The sequence below is a fragment of the Stegodyphus dumicola genome, chromosome 12 (genome assembly GCF_044657685.1).
Source record: "Stegodyphus dumicola isolate Sdum_Otavi_A_Nest chromosome 12, ASM4465768v1".
Lineage (NCBI taxonomy): Eukaryota > Metazoa > Arthropoda > Arachnida > Araneae > Eresidae > Stegodyphus > Stegodyphus dumicola.
The window spans coordinates 82287941-82305031 of NC_140779.1; the positions used below are offsets into that span (position 1 = coordinate 82287941).

Here is a 17091-nt window from a genome sequence, read left to right on the forward strand (position 1 = left end):
TGCGGTCACACCAAAACTATAAAATGTGGTTAAAAGAGGAGAGGGTGTTTCTGAAGTTTGAGCATACCAGAACTCGAAAATTTGGTTTAAGGAGAATAGGAGTAACAGAGGCTCGAATTCACCACCTCTGAGGGTTCTCCATCAAAATTAGGACTGAACTGGGCAAATTTATACTGTTATCTATAAAGTGGCAGAGGTAATAATAATTCTCACTGAGCTAATAGTACCAATAACAGGTGTCTTTTAACTGCGAGAAAATCGGTGGATCTAAATCTGGTTGAGATTTATTCATGAGGATTAGTAACAACAACAATATGCATAGTTTTGTTTCTTTATATTGGCATAAGTGAATTTAAATATTACATTCAAAAACAAAAAAAAAAGTCTATCTGGTACAAAACTTGAGATCCTCGTTCTTTGTACTGTTAATAATAACTTCAGTATTACATTTAATTTTTGAAGCGATGCTTTTTTTATAACAGTAATTTATTTTAATGTGATCAATATTAAATTCCTTGAATTTCTTTCATTAACCTTACTGACATTTTAATTTTGATTTTGATGTAATATTTTAGTCTCTTGCTCCTTTTTTACAATCCTCCCTTTGTAACCTTCAGAAGAGAATTCTTCTCATTTGTTACTAAAACAGTCTTAGCGCTTTTGTAACTATGTCGACTTCTATTTTGTCTTCATTTATAGATACATTAGTTGGCTCTACCTTTAAGCTATGATTGGCCAGTGGAGGTAGAACTGTAGAATAAAAATTAAAATGTACATAGAGTGTTTCATAATCTCTCAGACTTCATTCACTACTAAGATTATAAAATCTTTAAATATTTTTTTAGTTTCTAAATGCTGCCGGATTAGATTGAAATTCATCAGAAGATTAAATCTCAGAATAATTTAAAATGAATATATTGTATCCATGGTCAAATGATGCATATTATTAAACTACTTCTACTCATCATGCTTCATATCAACTTTTATTACCAATTCATGAGAAGAATGTTTGGTATTTATTTCATTCTTAAGAACTCGTGTGCATTTCCAGCAGCGTTTTTTTTAGGGAATCCTTCTGTAACAGGACTGTTGTGTGGCTAATCCGGCTAAAAATTTCATTTCATGTATTATCAAGCATAGAAATAGGAATTTTGAATCCTTGAATCTCATCAATCTTGAAAATGATTCGAGATTTGAAAATCCGAAAGTACGCAGTTTCTTTATCGTCCTAATCTTACAATATTAAATGCTTTGACGCAAACTCTGGAAAATTTAGATATATCGATAACTATAAAAGGCATTAATTAAAAAATAAACACCGTTTGTTACAAATTAAGTCGTTCTGAATTACTAATATCCTTGTGACTGCTCCGAGTGTTCTTAATTTTCAGTAGAGAATTTAGCATTATGTTTCAGATCTATTCCAGTTAATTTTGAAACTATTATTCATTCTATACTCCAGCGGCAGATTACTTACATGCCGCTAAATACTGTTACTTCGACTTCGGTACGAATCCAGATGAACGGGACGGCTTGCGTGGTTGGCTTTTACGGTTTTCCCAGTATGTATCGTGAATACGGGACAGTTTCCTTAGAAAGTCCTCCACGAAGGTATTCACGCCTTTACACAGATAACTGTCATGTGCTTTACTATATCCAGACTTACCAGTGGAAGTCGCTGTACATTGGTTCAGCGACTTCCGGAACAATTCGGAGTTCGAATCCCAGTGACTGGCTGGCTGTACGGGTGTTTTCGTAGTTTTCCCCATGTGTAACGTGCATACGAAACAGTTTACCTTAGAAAGTCCTTCACGAAGGTATCCTCCGCTTAGGCAGTTAGCCTTCGAGTGCTTTGCCATAATTCACTAAGCCATGTCAAGCGTTTGCGCTATTCAAATAGCCTAATCTAATCAATCATCACCACTTTGATTAAATGTAAAAATTAGTCGTTGCTCAAATTTTTTGTCAAAATATCTTAAGAAGATGAACTTCAAGCTTCAAAAAAGACATTTTGCCTTAAAATGCTAATTATATGCTTCATTTACTTAATTATTTTATATCTTCTTAATAAATACAGATATATTTCTAAAAGCTGTGTCCTAAATGTATTTTTCATTAAATACTGTTTTAAAGTTTTATTTTAGTTAAAACCTTTTAAGTAAAAGTTCTGTCTCTCATTTTTCTTATATGAAAAACTGGTATATACAAATCTGGTATACATTGTTATAGGAAAGAATTTCTTTTTCTTATATGGCTCTCTTAGGACATCGGATTTGAGAAAATTTAGGATTTATCTCATATACAATTAAATTACTGACAAACTGATACTTAGTTTCGGCAAGATGTAGAAAAGAATTTTATTTCACTATAATAATACTTAAAGTTTACTAACAATTAGATTCTGAGCTGAACTATGTCCTTTTTCTTCTCAGTTCTTGTCCCCAATACTCGCTCAGACCAGAAAATGTATGCAATTTGAATGGCGGCATTATAGTTTAAAAGTACGAGATTAGATTAAACGTGAACCTATTGGAAAACTAGGCACAATACATACAATCAGGTGTTTGTGCTTTTGTAAGAGATTATCGTTGTGTAAAACAACTGTAATTTATTCACTTATTAATTGTACAAGTCGCCTTAGTATGTAATTTTGTAACGGTAATAGTTTTAGTTTACAGTACAATTTTATATCTATGAAACAACAAGGGGTAGATAATAAAGATATGATATGTTTAACTTTAAATTGAAATTTGTCCATGTATTAATAGTTGAACACCTGCAAAGAGCTATAACTCGACAAACTGTGATATATCTTCTGTGCTTAGCCGTTAGGTTAGGTTAAGTTATTTGGATATAGTAAAGCACACGAGTGGTATCTAAAGGGATGCCTTCGTGGTATAAGGGGTGCCTTCGTGGAGGACGATTTAAGGGAACTTCGTTGGTTACACACGGAAAAAACATTGAAAACGTCCATCCAACCAGTTAGTTTGTCAGGATTCGAACCACGGACCGAGCAATTAATGTTCAGGAAGGTATTTAAGTATTATAGCAATCACCTTAAGAACAGTCGCCAACTTTCCACAATTTTCCAAATTTGGCAATCATGCGCTAAATTGCAATCCAAAAATTAACCGAATTACTCTTTTGTTTGCACCAAGATGGTTGCACTTACACGTAAGTACCTTCAGGGACTTTACCGCTCGGCTGCTGGTGGGCATCTACCTAAAAGAGAGAGATACCTTTGTGGAGAACTTTCATAGGGAAACAGGGTCGAATTCACTTTGCGTATAAGGAAAACAGCAAAATCAACTCGTTCACTTGAGATTAAACTCGGGTCGAATTACCAGCATTTAGTGACTGTCATGCCTCGCGCTCGTTCAAGCACGAGGTGGGTTCTTCTGTGTAAACTTACCATAGTGGGAAAATAACAGTTGTCCGCTTTGACATTTTCTTCACTAATTTATTACACAAACTGCACTATGGATACACCATACAACGAGTACACTGTAACATAAACTATATACAATATATATATACAAGGCGCGCAAAAGAAATTAAAACATATTTCTTTTCTCTACGTTCTCACACGGCATGCTCGCCGGTCCAACTCCCAGTGCCCTCTCCGTCCAGTCTTTCTTCCCCAAACCAGCCTGCCTCGACCGGTTTTTCCGGGGTAAGTCACTTCCGTTCTTCGTCTTTCATCAGGGGAAGGAACTTCACACCTCCCCTCTGGTTTGTAAATATTTACGACTGAGTCGAAAAATTTGAAACCCATATTATTTTGGCACTTACCAGGTAGTCCCTCTTTTCCGGGACACAGCACAAGGAATCACAGTAAAATCAGAGAGCAAAAAAAGGCTCATGCTACAGTTATAAACACTAACACAAAAAAGAACACTTAAAACACATAAACATAAAAACTGCACATGTTCAAATTTCTACAGCGATACAAACAAAACATTGCAATATCAATTCACTGACACTTCTTTAAGGAATAATTCGTTTACTAATATACCCTAATAACACAATCTTTTCTAGAGTAATCACAATAATACAAAAAAAATAATAAATGAAAATTACAATATCTATATACTTTTTGCCATACTAGCATTGAACATTATCCTTTGTAGTGTTACAATAATAAACAAACACACACACAAAAAATATATATATGATACCAACATTAGTTTCTTTTTTTTTCCAATTTAGTTCAGATTATTGGTCACTTATACATTCGTGAGGGATCCTCGACAATGCGTCTGCATCGGAGTTTTTAGCTCCTGGTTTATGCATTACAGTGACTTGGAAGCGGGATAGAGCTAATGCCCATCTCTGTAATCTAGCATTCCGGGGTATCCCTTCGGTTAAGTACTTTAATGGGTTATGGTCTGTATGCAACAAAATTTTATTTCCGTATGTCCAAGTTTCGAACTTGTCGAGAGCCCAAATAATTGCATACGCCTCTCTTTCTATAGTGCTCCATTTAGACTGAGCGCTAGTTAATTTCTGGCTAGCAAATGTTATCGGTCTAGCTTTCCCATACTCATCTCGTTGAAGTAAACACACTCCAACACCTATTAGTGAGGCGTCTGTGTTAATTTCAAAAGGTTTCCGTATATCCGGCGTATATAAAGACGATGCCGTGCACAAAGCATCCTTTAATTCTTTGAATGCCTTCTCGGCTTCAGACCCCCAAGGTATATCATTAGGTATAGATTTTCTCGTGAGATCAGTTAACGGCCTAGCTACTTTTGCATAATTCGGAACATACTCTCGATAGTAATTATATAACCCCAAAGCTGATCTTAATGCCTTTTTGGTTCTAGGTGGCTTCAAATTTTTAATGACCTGCAATTTCTCTGGATCTGGGCCATGTCTGCCTGAGCCTACTATGTGACCTAAATACTTTACCTCCGACTTGCCAAAAGAGCATTTCTCTAAATTAGCCGTAAAGTTCAATGTCTGTAAAGTACTGAGTACGGCTCTTAAATGTTTAAGATGTTCTTCCCACGTTGACGAATAGACAATTATATCATCGATGAAACTTTCAGCATAATCACTATGTGGTCTGAGAGCTTGATTCATAACTCTTTGGAAAGTTGCGGCAGCACCTGACGAACCGAACGGCATCACTTTCCACTGATACTGACCCTTCGGAGAAACAAAACTCGTCAGATGTCTACTTTCCTTCTCCATAGGGATTTCCCAATACCCCTTAAGAATATCTAGCGTAGACAAATAACGTGCTGCCCCTGCCTTATATCGAAGCTCTTCTGCGTTTTGCATAGGAAATGGGACAATCTGACTTTCCGCATTAAGCCCTCGATAATCACAACATAAACGTACGCTTCCGTCCCGTTTCGCTACACACACAATAGGGTAAGCAATCTCTGCTGTGGAAGGTTCAATTAAACCTCTTTCTAACAAATCAGCAATTTGCTTTTCCACCTGTGGCTTCAACGCCTCAGGTACCTTATAAACATGAGGTTGCTTTCTTTCAACTCCCGTTTTTAACCTGATACTGTGGGATCCTACCTTCGCACATTTAATCTCCCCGTCAAACACTACATGGAAAGATTTGATTAATCTGCTCAACTGATCCCTTTGTGACCTATCTAAATGTTTCCATTCCTCTGAAACACAGATCCTATCTAAAAGTTTGTCTACTTTAGGGTTTCTTTGAATAGGCGCGTGCTGCACCTCCCCAAATTCTGTGTCAGCCTCATAGATTATCCCTACTGCATTTATAGGCTGTATATATTTCCGTAACTTATTTTGATGCAAATGTCTAACAGATTCATCTGGCAATTTTACCAAATATGAATGTGGAGACTTTTTCGCAACTATTTCTCCAGGTCCTGTCCATTTCGAGCAAAGTTTATTTGTTGACGTTGGTATCAGTACTACTACCTCATCTCCTATCTCGAATTCATTTTCCTTAGACCTCAAATTATGATGATGAACATATTTCTGCTGTTTAGCTTCCGAATTTTCTTTAGCGAATTTCTCTGCCTCCTGTAACCTATTTCGAAGAGAAATTAAATATTCAGTAACTGATTCCCCAACTCCTTGTGGTAATACCGTCTCATCTACCCAACTTGATTTAAGTATCGCCAGTGGCCCCACTGGCACCCGACCATACATCAGCAAAAATGGTGAGACTCCGGTAGTTGAATTCGGTATCTCCCTATAAGCCCATAACAAATATGGTAACTGCTTATCCGAGTTTCTTCCTTGAGTATTTATCGCGTGATGCAACATTGACTTCATTGTTCCTATCCACCTTTCCACTAGCCCGTTTGACTGCGGATACCCAGGCGTAGAAAATTTTGGCGAGGCCCCTAACCTAGTTAAAAATTCTTGTGTTAGCTTAGCCTTAAAGTTCGTTCCGTTATCCATGGCTATCATTCTCGGAACTCCTGTTCGCATGAAAATATCAATGAAAGCGTCACATGTATCTTTCGCTGTTATCGCCTTTAGTGGAATTGCCTCCGGCCATCTGCTATGTTGATCAACAACACATAACACATACTGGTGTCCTCTTGAAGATTTCGGCTCAATCGGCCCTAAAACGTCCGCATTAACCACTTGAAATGGAAGTTCTGGCCTCCCTACTGCTGTAATTGGTGCCCTATCCTTCACTTTAACTTTCCTTCGTAGCTGGCATTCCTTGCAAGCTTCGCACCACTTCCGCACCTCCTTTGACAATCCTTCCCACCAAAACGACATTTTAATCCTTTCCGCCGTCTTCTTTGCTGCGAAGTGCCCCCCTTGTAAGCTTTCGTGAGCCAACTTCACAATTTCTTTCCTGCGGCTTTGAGGAACAACTAACTGACTACATCGCTGCCCATTGACACTTCCCGTATGGTACAAAATTCCTGACTCCAGCCAATACCCATTCTTGTTATTACGTGCATCCATGAACGCGCTTTTCAGCGAAATACATTCCGCTTGCTCCTGTCTAAAACGTTGAGTTTGCGATAAGGGTGGGTTATCAGCTGACATTTGCTCACTGCCTCCCACTTCTACTTCCCCCTCATCTTTACTCCTTACCAACGGTGTAGTACGAGCTATTTCCGTTTCACCTTCGACCTCGTGACTGGCGTTTTCCGTCGATTCCTTTCCGTCCAAGTTATTCGATACCTGACCAACTCCCAATACTAGTTTTTCTTCCTTATCTTCTCCCCAATAAATATTTCCTTGTTCCCTGAGAAGTCTAAAATCTCGAGGTGTCACCAGCGCTTCCTCGTTCAAATTATGCACTACTGCTGCATGAACGTTTACATAAGGCTGTACCTCCTCTTCTCCTGACCAGATACTGATAGGTACTGTAACTAATTGGGCTTCTACCTGGGGTCCCACGGCGGGTTGTAACCATATCTTCCATCCAGACTCCAAATATTTCTGTGGAACTACCGATTTCTGGATTACAGTAACTTCTGCTCCGCTATCAATCACTCCTTTGAATCTAGCGTTGCCTATCTGTAGTTCTATCCTAGGTAATTCCCCACTTGCCCTAGTTAACGGAATTTCTTCTGCATAGTTAGCTAACTTCAACCCTACGCATATTTTATTTAATCCCTTTGCTTCCACCTCATCCGTATCCTCTTTTTCGCTTCCTCTCTTGGGTTTCGCTATCAGGTTTATCGCTGGACAAAAACGTTTTATGTGTCCTTCACCCTGACACTGAAAACATTTTAGAACTTTCTTATTTGCCTGCATCATTCCTTGAGGTTCTAAAGTTTTTACCCCTTTGTACTTCTCCTTATCAACCCTGTAATCAGAACTGAAATTCCCCTTACTCTTATTTGGTCGTCCTAATTTTCCCCCTTGTCTTATCGGTTCCTGTTTTGGTCCCACTTTATTTACTTCCTGAGCACTCGTATTGTAATTTCTAGGCATTGCTGCAACGTAATTATCCAAATCATTTGCAAGCTCTGACGGAGATAACCAGTTTTCTACCTCTTTTAACTGTATATGCGCCTTAACATTTGCGGGTAATTGATCTTTTACTTGATCGACAATCAATAGTTCTCTTAATTTATCAAAAGTCTTAACTTTTCTGGATTCTAAGTAGAAATCAAGTGCTGCCTCAACCCTCGCTATGTGCTCAGTATACGTTTCCTCATATCTTTTTATACATTTTTCTAAATTCTTTTTATGTTGCAATGGGGTAATCTGGAATTCTTTTAATACTGTATCTTTAATCTTAATATAATTATCCAAATCCCTTTTACCCAGAGTTGAAATCAAACTTTTAACTTTAGTTTTTAAACTCTGCAAAATAATTTTCCCCTTATGTTCTTCAGGAATTTTATAGAGATTAAACATCATTTCCGCATGATGGAAAAAGAACGGCCATTCCTCAGCTTTAGATGGCGGGTCAATCATAACTCCTTTCATTATTTTTAAATGTTTCAAGAAATCATTTCCCTTGCTCTCAGCATCTGAAACCCCTTCATCCTCTGAGCCCGATTTATTTCCTCCTTTATCTATTTTCCTACTCTGAATTTCTAATTCTTTAATTTTTATCTCGTGTTCTCTCTCTAATTGTCTTTCCCGAAATTCCATCTCTTTTAATCGGTCTTTAGCCGCATCTGCCTCTAACTTACACCTTTCTAGCTGCAGCTCCATTTCCTTTAACTTAATTTGAGCCTGCATGTTCTTAATAATTTCATCAGATTCTTCTGACACCCTATTTCTCCTTTTAAGACCCATATTAACTTCTGGTATTTCTTTTTACAGCTTTACCCATACAACACGTAAATAACACTTAATTTTACAGGCAAACATACATATTTCACTACTACTGAATACTACCATTATTCATTTAGCAAACATTATCATTAGTGAACACAATCATGAATACCTTTCTCATATTACTATTAACATATATTTCACCATATATTGTTAACACATAAATACCAAAAATTATATTAGCTTTTGAATTAGTACAAAAAAATAGTTCTAAATGCTTTGGCCTGAATGCTTCTCAAATCATTAAACTAATTAATTTTTAATCAACCTATTAACTTTAATGACTAAAACATTTTGCCAAAACACGGCAACAACAAAAATAGATAATTTCTACCTTAATTAGTAACATGAGCACACAATTAAATGTTTCGAAATTACTGTTGACATATTTTTGAACTATTTTAACATTTATTTAGCATACATTATCTCCTTAATAACAAAATTAATCATAATTCCTTATTTGCATATAAAATATACTTTCTAAGTGTCTACTGGCTTTAACGCCTGGCATTCTCATCATGTTATTAACCGACATTAACACAATTTTTATTTTCTCCGTTACTATAGTAATTATAGGGAGGGAGCTCTCTTCATTTATATATTGTGCTTCCCAAAAAATTAAGAGGGACTTACCTTTGATCCCGATAGTAGAAAATGACGAGTTGTGCTCAATTCTGTACAATTTCCTCATCGCGCTGCATAACACTTCACTTAATAATATCACCACGGTAATACTGATGATCACTTTTACCATCCACTGTTTCAACACTGCACGAACATTTCACTTAATAATATCACCACGGTAATACTGATGATCACTTTTCACACGACGAGGTTTCATACACCCTTTCGTTTATTTGCACGTGTAGGCTTACGCGTACCACTTTCCGTCTTTCATGACCATCTTTTGTCATCTTCCTTGCTTTCGTGACTTATTTCCTTCATTTAAACCACGTTCACTCAAATCACTTTTTACGATCTTACTTCCTTCGTATTTTTGGTGATTTCTTTTTTCCCACTATCCTGTACGACTGCGACATTTGTCATGCCTCGCGCTCGTTCAAGCACGAGGTGGGTTCTTCTTTGTAAACTTACCATAGTGGGAAAATAACAGTTGTCCGCTTTGACATTTTCTTCACTAATTTATTACACAAACTGCACTATGGATACACCATACAACGAGTACACTGTAACATAAACTATATACAATATATATATACAAGGCGCGCAAAAGAAATTAAAACATATTTCTTTTCTCTACGTTCTCACACGGCATGCTCGCCGGTCCAACTCCCAGTGCCCTCTCCGTCCAGTCTTTCTTCCCCAAACCAGCCTGCCTCGACCGGTTTTTCCGGGGTAAGTCACTTCCGTTCTTCGTCTTTCATCAGGGGAAGGAACTTCACAGTGACCGTAACCACTCAGCGACCCATGAAATACTTAGCCATTAGACGTAAAGTGAGTTTCAAACTATTTCACACTACGAACGTTACAACTTCGCTTTTTAGAACTTCAACATAAAATACTGAAGAAATGCAATTTATAAATCAAAATAAAAAACTCCGTTTACCCTGCAATTTTTTAGCAAGCAGAATTTAGAAATTTAAATTTAAACTATGTCACGCTTTTATTAAAAAAGGGGTGAATGAATTTTAAAAATTAATAATCACCTGCAAGTCTTGAAGATACCGTGTTAAATTAGGCTTCTCGGGAGAATTCAAAATATGGCAGCGAATAGCAATCCGATTCTTCCATTAGCTAAACGACTTCTAACTTCCCTATCAATTGTGATATGAAGCATCAAATTCTCTCAGAATTTCCGCCACTTATTTATTTCCCTTGGAAAAATTTCAAATAAAAATATTCAAAGAGAGGAATTTAAGTTTTCATGCATCACTCAAGCTCGAAGGCAAAGCACATCGCATGGTAGTAAGCGTCTTTTTCTATTCTCGCATCGTAAACAAGAAATTCCAAGATTTCCCGGAATTCGAACATTTCGCATGCAATATATGAAATTCGAACAGCCGAATGATACTTCGCTCTCATAAAATACTCAGCCTCCATTTTCTAAAAATCACGAGTTAGGGCAGTTATTTTGGATAGAAGTCGTAAAGAATGGGAGCGAAACAAATATGGTTTCTGATCTTCGTTCTTTTTTCCCTCGGCAACCGTAAAAGCCGGATTTGCGAACAGATGCCGGACAGCTCAGTGCCGGAAACATTCTTTTGCCTCACATTTCCTTCACATGTTTCACTTTTTTGCCTCTTTTCGGGAGGTAAAGTATATTTCAAAGTTTTTTACGTGCGTATTATCTAACGTTGTATCAAGATTATTATTATTTGGCTCTGTATACGAGTATTTTAAATTATGGTTATTTTCCTAAACATAATAGTTACATTGCATGCGCATTATTTTCATGAATATAACTAGTAAATGCTTATTAAAGTGAGACAATTTCGCATCAGATTTTAATCTGGAAGAGAAACATAAATACAAAATAATACAAAAATAATAAATAAAAAAAAAGTAAGAAAAAAGAAAATCTGAAATGTTTCATATTTTAAATTACGTCCATAGTGGCTAGGGGCGTTTCTTTACCATTTTGTGTGCTACATTTATTTATTAAATATCACATTCTTCGCATATAAAATTCGGTTCAACAGCAATATCGCAAAATAGTTTTAAAATGAGCATATCTTTAGAACTTCCGATACAGAGACTCGAAACACGCTCTGGAAAAAACATCTTCAGACACGCGTTGGAGATGTTTTTTCGTACAACGTTGCCATTGCTCTCTTTGAAATCCTTGAGTTTGTTAATCAAAAATTTGTTAAAGGTTTACAAACTAGGAAATCGATAATAAAACAAATTCCAAATTTCAAATTTGGTCTTCCACATGCCCATATTCGTAGGAGTATTACGTCATTCAAAATTCGATGGCTCTACGTACCGTTGTTTTATCACAATGCGAGAAATATACATACATTTATGCAGATTTTTCATAAAGTCCTTCAGGGACAAAGCCCATTTGGACTAAGAAAAAACTATCTAATTTGATGCACGTGTAAGCATACATGCATTTATCCTATACAAAATTTCAAAGAGGCAAAAAAATTACTTACGAGTAATCTTTCATTCAAATTGACGTTGATTATTGTTATTATAGTATATGGCGGATATATGGTAACATAAAAATAGTTTTATAACTAAAATTATATCAAATTATGGCTTGGGGTTATACGTTTTTTAATTTTTAAAAATTCTTCGTCTTTCAGTACAAAAAAACACAGCCATGTAAGTATATAAAAGTTTACCGAAGCTTATTAATGCAAATAAAATTTAGAAATTAAAAAAAAGGAACAAAAACGAAATAAATTAAATGGTTATATATTATAAAATATTACAGTCTTAAAATCTAAAGAAATTAATTTCTTTGGTATACTCGAATGAATAACACAATAAAAAATTTAAAAAAATTACCAATTTCTGAATATTTTTGAAATTGGTAAGTCTTTATTGCTGTATCTTTATGTGTGCTGTTTACACTACTGTGTATATCATTTAAAGTGTCTCTAGAAAATGTACACACCGTGTATTTTTTCCTTCTCGGTTTTCAAGCGATAAACTTACGGAAAAAAGGGAGAGAAATATGCGAGTAAATATAGTATATATACATATCGTGTAACTTACGCAATTTTAGTTAAGTACTCAGGAAAGTTGAAAATAACACATTTTATTTTTTATCCGGGGGTGGGGGAAGGAAAAAACCAACTTTCAAACAGTAACACTATGAAGGAAGCATCCAATGGCTTGCAATTTGCGCCACGCGTAGACATCGATAAGACATGCAAATAACTAATATTGCAGTGCATGAATTCAAAATATTTTGCACATTTATTATATGTTTTATTTTATATAATATAAGAAAAAATATTGCTTCAGAATGTCCGACAATTTTTTTTTTCTAATCAACGTAGCAATGAAACTGGCGTGATTTGATCGACTCCTAAAGTCATCCAATGTATACGATGGCTTAAGTTGCAAACGATAGCTTAAATTGTATAATGTATACGATGGCTTCTACTAATTTGAGATTTTGTATCGATTTACAAATACTCTACTATAATTATTAACAACTGTGGGGCAATTTATACTGAAGAATTAGGTAATTTTATTTAAACGTCTATGATTGTTACCAAATGCACGGTAAGGAAAGGTTGAGTGATTTTAAATTTATTTTTTTTCAGATTGATTATACCAAAGCAAATAAAAATTATCTGACTTGAATGATTTCTGAAAAATCGTCAAGATTTGCTAAACTGCATTAGATATTCCGAAAAAAAAAATTCCTTCATTTGACAGATTATTTGTCGATTAATCCGATGACGTAACAACCAATGTCCTTCTTCTACTGATTAGAACATTCCCGTGAATAGTTGAATTGTTAACGAAAATATGCATCGTATCATAGTTACAAACTTGTAGGAGTAACTGATTACGGGGTAGTATGCATTCAGATGACTTGGAAAGGCATAGAAATGTAGGCCTGGAAGTGTTTTCCTGACGTATTATGTGCCGTCGGTGCCAGCACTTGGTAAAAACGCTTTTTACGGATGCTGAGGTGATCTATCTATAAACTGGGGTAGTTAGACGTTAAATTTATCCGTCAAATTTAGCCAACAGTGGTCCAGGATATTGGCTTGCTCGGTCTTTGGGCTCATCATGCCTTTAGAAATCTCATTAACATTATTTATGCCTTTCGTAAACAAAAAAGAGGTTTTAGGATTAGTGATTTTATATGTATTTATTTGTATTTTTTTATAATTTTTTGGCACTGTTGACTGGGCGGCTCACCTGCTACTACTATTCAAGCCATTTTGTTCAATCGGCAGGAATATGTCTACTACCCATTCAACCCCAGCCCGAAGACAGGGTCGACAGACCAGTCGGAGATTTATTTCTGTGTATTTATTATGTTAGTGGGAGAGGATAATTCAATATATGAATATTCTTGTGGATCATTGAAGTGATCCAATGATCCACAATATTCTGGGGACATACGAAAACACTGGTGCATGATTCCCCGCTGAGAGCGCTGATGAACTGGTTGCACGCATCGCAGTAGCTATCGAAGAAGTTCGAGAAATTTCCAGAATAGTCTGCAAACCTATTATATGTTTGATCCATATTATAGATGTGGAGGAGACATTGACAACCTTCGTTGACCACGTTTACTGCTGTGAATGTATATTTATTATGAAAACGCACACTCAATTACAGGGTGCTGTCCTTTTATTTCTGGTGTTACTTTTGTGTATACTACTATATACACATCATTTCCTATCCTAAACTGTGATGTGACTACGAGTTGTCTGGGTACTCCTTACACCTCTTACAAGTATGTAATACTACTCAGGCATACTGATTACACATGAAATATTTCTAGAATATTGGATCAATAAAAGGAAGTCAAAAACTATTTTCAATATCTAATCCAGAGAAGGATATCAACAAGCAAACAGAGAAAAGAAATTAAATCTGACTAAAATATTATGGCTTAGATTAGGCTACAATTAATGTCACGGCAAGATTTTGCAGCAAAGGAATAATGGCTTACAAACGAAGTTAATAATAATAACTGAAATTTTAATTTTATCAGTACAGAGCTTTATAACTTAAAATAAGTTACAGCCATGTGCAATTACAAACAAAATTTAATTACTTGATCAAATAAATACTTGGAAATAATCGAGTTCTAACTATAGATATTTCAAATTCAACGGCTTCCCATCAACGGCATCTCACTTTAATGACTTCCAATCAACGACAGCATAACAGGAATAATTCAATAAGCAACAAGTAATGTTTTGCAATAGAAGGCAGCTTTTGCTAAAACTAAGCAGAATTAAACAACGAACGCTATGTAAATTGTAAACTTGGGTAACTGCATTGAATTTTAGAATCGGGCAAACAAATATAAAAGAATACGAGTTGAGCAGGAAAGAGTTAAACCTAAAGATAACTTAAACAAATTAAAATAACTAGCCCAAGCATGATTAAAATTTCATACTGCATAGTGAATTTATTCTTGTAAAATTAAATATTTTCGGTTGTTTAGAGCAAAGAAAATCAATTTTATACTTAGGTGTTATTTGTTTGTCTTATCATAAAATCAACAAATTTTACGTCTTTATTTTTCGTAAATAGGATAAGCATCGGCATATTTAATGTTGCTTACATCTTGAGCCAATTTTCACATAATATTTTAATGCTCAAGATTTAAACTATATAAGAAATCAAATGGAAGTACCTGTGATAAAGGAGACACACTGCAGCGTGGAGAATCACATTTACCATATGATATCCCAAAGGGTTCAGCCCATGCAGCAAATAGTTCAGGCGAAATGTCAGTACACATAAGGGCCGGTAAGACTTGTGACTTTCTTCCTGTCAAAATAGAGCTCTAATCAATAAAAGTGGCGTTTGCATTAAGCTAGAAGCAAATAAAATCTGACACATTTTGAACAAGTAAAAAAAAAATATTTGACATGGCTTTTAACATTCACGTGGAGATTCGACAAGGCAGTTTCATTATTGGTAAAAAAATGCCCAGCAATTTCCAGATATCCTGGTAACTTTCGAATTTATTCATTTTTCGATATTTTAGTAGTATCTAGATTGTTATATGGCAAGCTAGAGACTCATAATTTGTAATTTTTTGTAATTTATATTAAATCATTTTAATAAAACCTAAAAGTAGCTGTCAAGTACAATTCTTTATTCTGCATCGAAAGCGAAGATTATTTGTCTGCGGATTAAACATTACATATTTTTATCGTAGATCGTAAGTCATTTTCATTTAAGAAATACTATTCAAGATAGCCTTGGCCTATATGTAATATAATTATTCCAGTGGGAGTAATAAAGGAAGTTTTGCAGCGAAATTAAACACCAAACTGCCGCTGAGATTTTGCTATTCTTCTTAATGAAACACCGAATATGGTCGTTTGTACAGCCGTTCTGAATTACACATTGTAGCCTGCTAGATTTTGATAGCGGAAGATTAGTGCTTCCACAGTTTCATGGAATTAATGAGAACTAGCATTAAACTAATATTTGAATAAAAGAAATTTGTAAATGCTATTATTCCTAAAGTCTAATATAAATAAATGTGTTCATTGAAAAATAGTATGCAATGATTAGAATGTAAGGAAAATCATTTTATATTAGCTGGAGTCTTTACCTATTGTAACTATAGTTCTAGGTCAAGACAGGGCGGCAATCAACATTATAGGTTTACGGATAATCATCATTGAGATGATTGTTTACGATACTAAAAATGCTCATTGAAAGTTGAATTTTTAACAAAAGAATTTAATATTTATCATAAAATAAAAAAGTATATGCAATTCAGTAACTGTATATTTGTAAAATATTATATAGTTATCGAAAAAGGGGACCTGATTGAATGTAATCTTAAGATCAACATTTTAAGGATTTAAATAACATTCGGCTCTTGTTTTATTGCTTAGCACTGATGATACTTTAAGAACAAATTTTAAATTTTATTTTCGGCGATTAAATATTCACAAAGTTTCCTCATACTTCATAAAACTACATATTAAAGCAAATATAACTTTCGGTACGTTCGATCTTGCCACAGCAATAAAAGTTTATTAAGACAAGATCCAAAACTGGATTTCGTAAACTTAATCATAATATGCACTTTTCTCCTTTTGGCATTCCAGTTGACAATACTACTTTGGAAAAGACGCCGAGGTGATGTTCCGAGTGGTCTGCCTCACAACCATTGTTTTCCTTTTTTTTTATTGAGTAATGCAGAGATTTTTGTACTTTTCTATTAACGAGTTACCAGTCGCCGAAAAAACGCCAAATATGGCCGTCATGAATAGCTGTGGCTGTGCTGTGATAACGGGGACCGGAAGAATGCCCAGAGGAAAAATGCTCACAGAATAATGTTCACAGGTATAAATGCTTACAGGAAAAAAAGCCCACACAGAAATATGCCCACATAGAAAAAGCTCACATGGGAAAATGCTCACTTAGAAATATGCTCACACGGAAAAAAGATAATATAGATATATGCTCACACGGAAATAAGCCCACTGATAAATGAAATAGGTAAAAATATCCTTGGATTAGTCAATCAATAATTAATCGATTTGAATATCGTACATCTACGTGAATTGTTCATAGAAAAATATTTAAATTACCAACATCTATCGTGTATATATATATATATATATATATATATCAAAAACTGTATAATTTATGTGTAGCTTCAGTTACTATATAAGTTTAACAAATGGGCCGTTT

The 17091-nt window shown here is 35.1% G+C and overlaps 1 protein-coding gene and 1 long non-coding RNA gene across 3 annotated transcripts in view; one reads left to right on the forward strand and one right to left on the reverse strand.

Moving 5' to 3' along the window:
* LOC146993703 (uncharacterized) overlaps positions 1–17091 on the forward strand; it is a 371536-nt gene that overhangs the window by 338697 nt on the left and 15748 nt on the right. The window lies entirely within an intron of this gene.
* Positions 1–17091, reverse strand: part of LOC118186875 (protein O-mannosyl-transferase Tmtc3-like) — a 512127-nt gene that overhangs the window by 204359 nt on the left and 290677 nt on the right. Inside the window, exon 3 of the mRNA XM_035357048.2 lies at positions 15065–15201. Within this exon, the coding sequence (XP_035212939.2) occupies positions 15065–15201 (137 nt within the window). The remainder of the gene's footprint in view (positions 1–15064; positions 15202–17091) is intronic.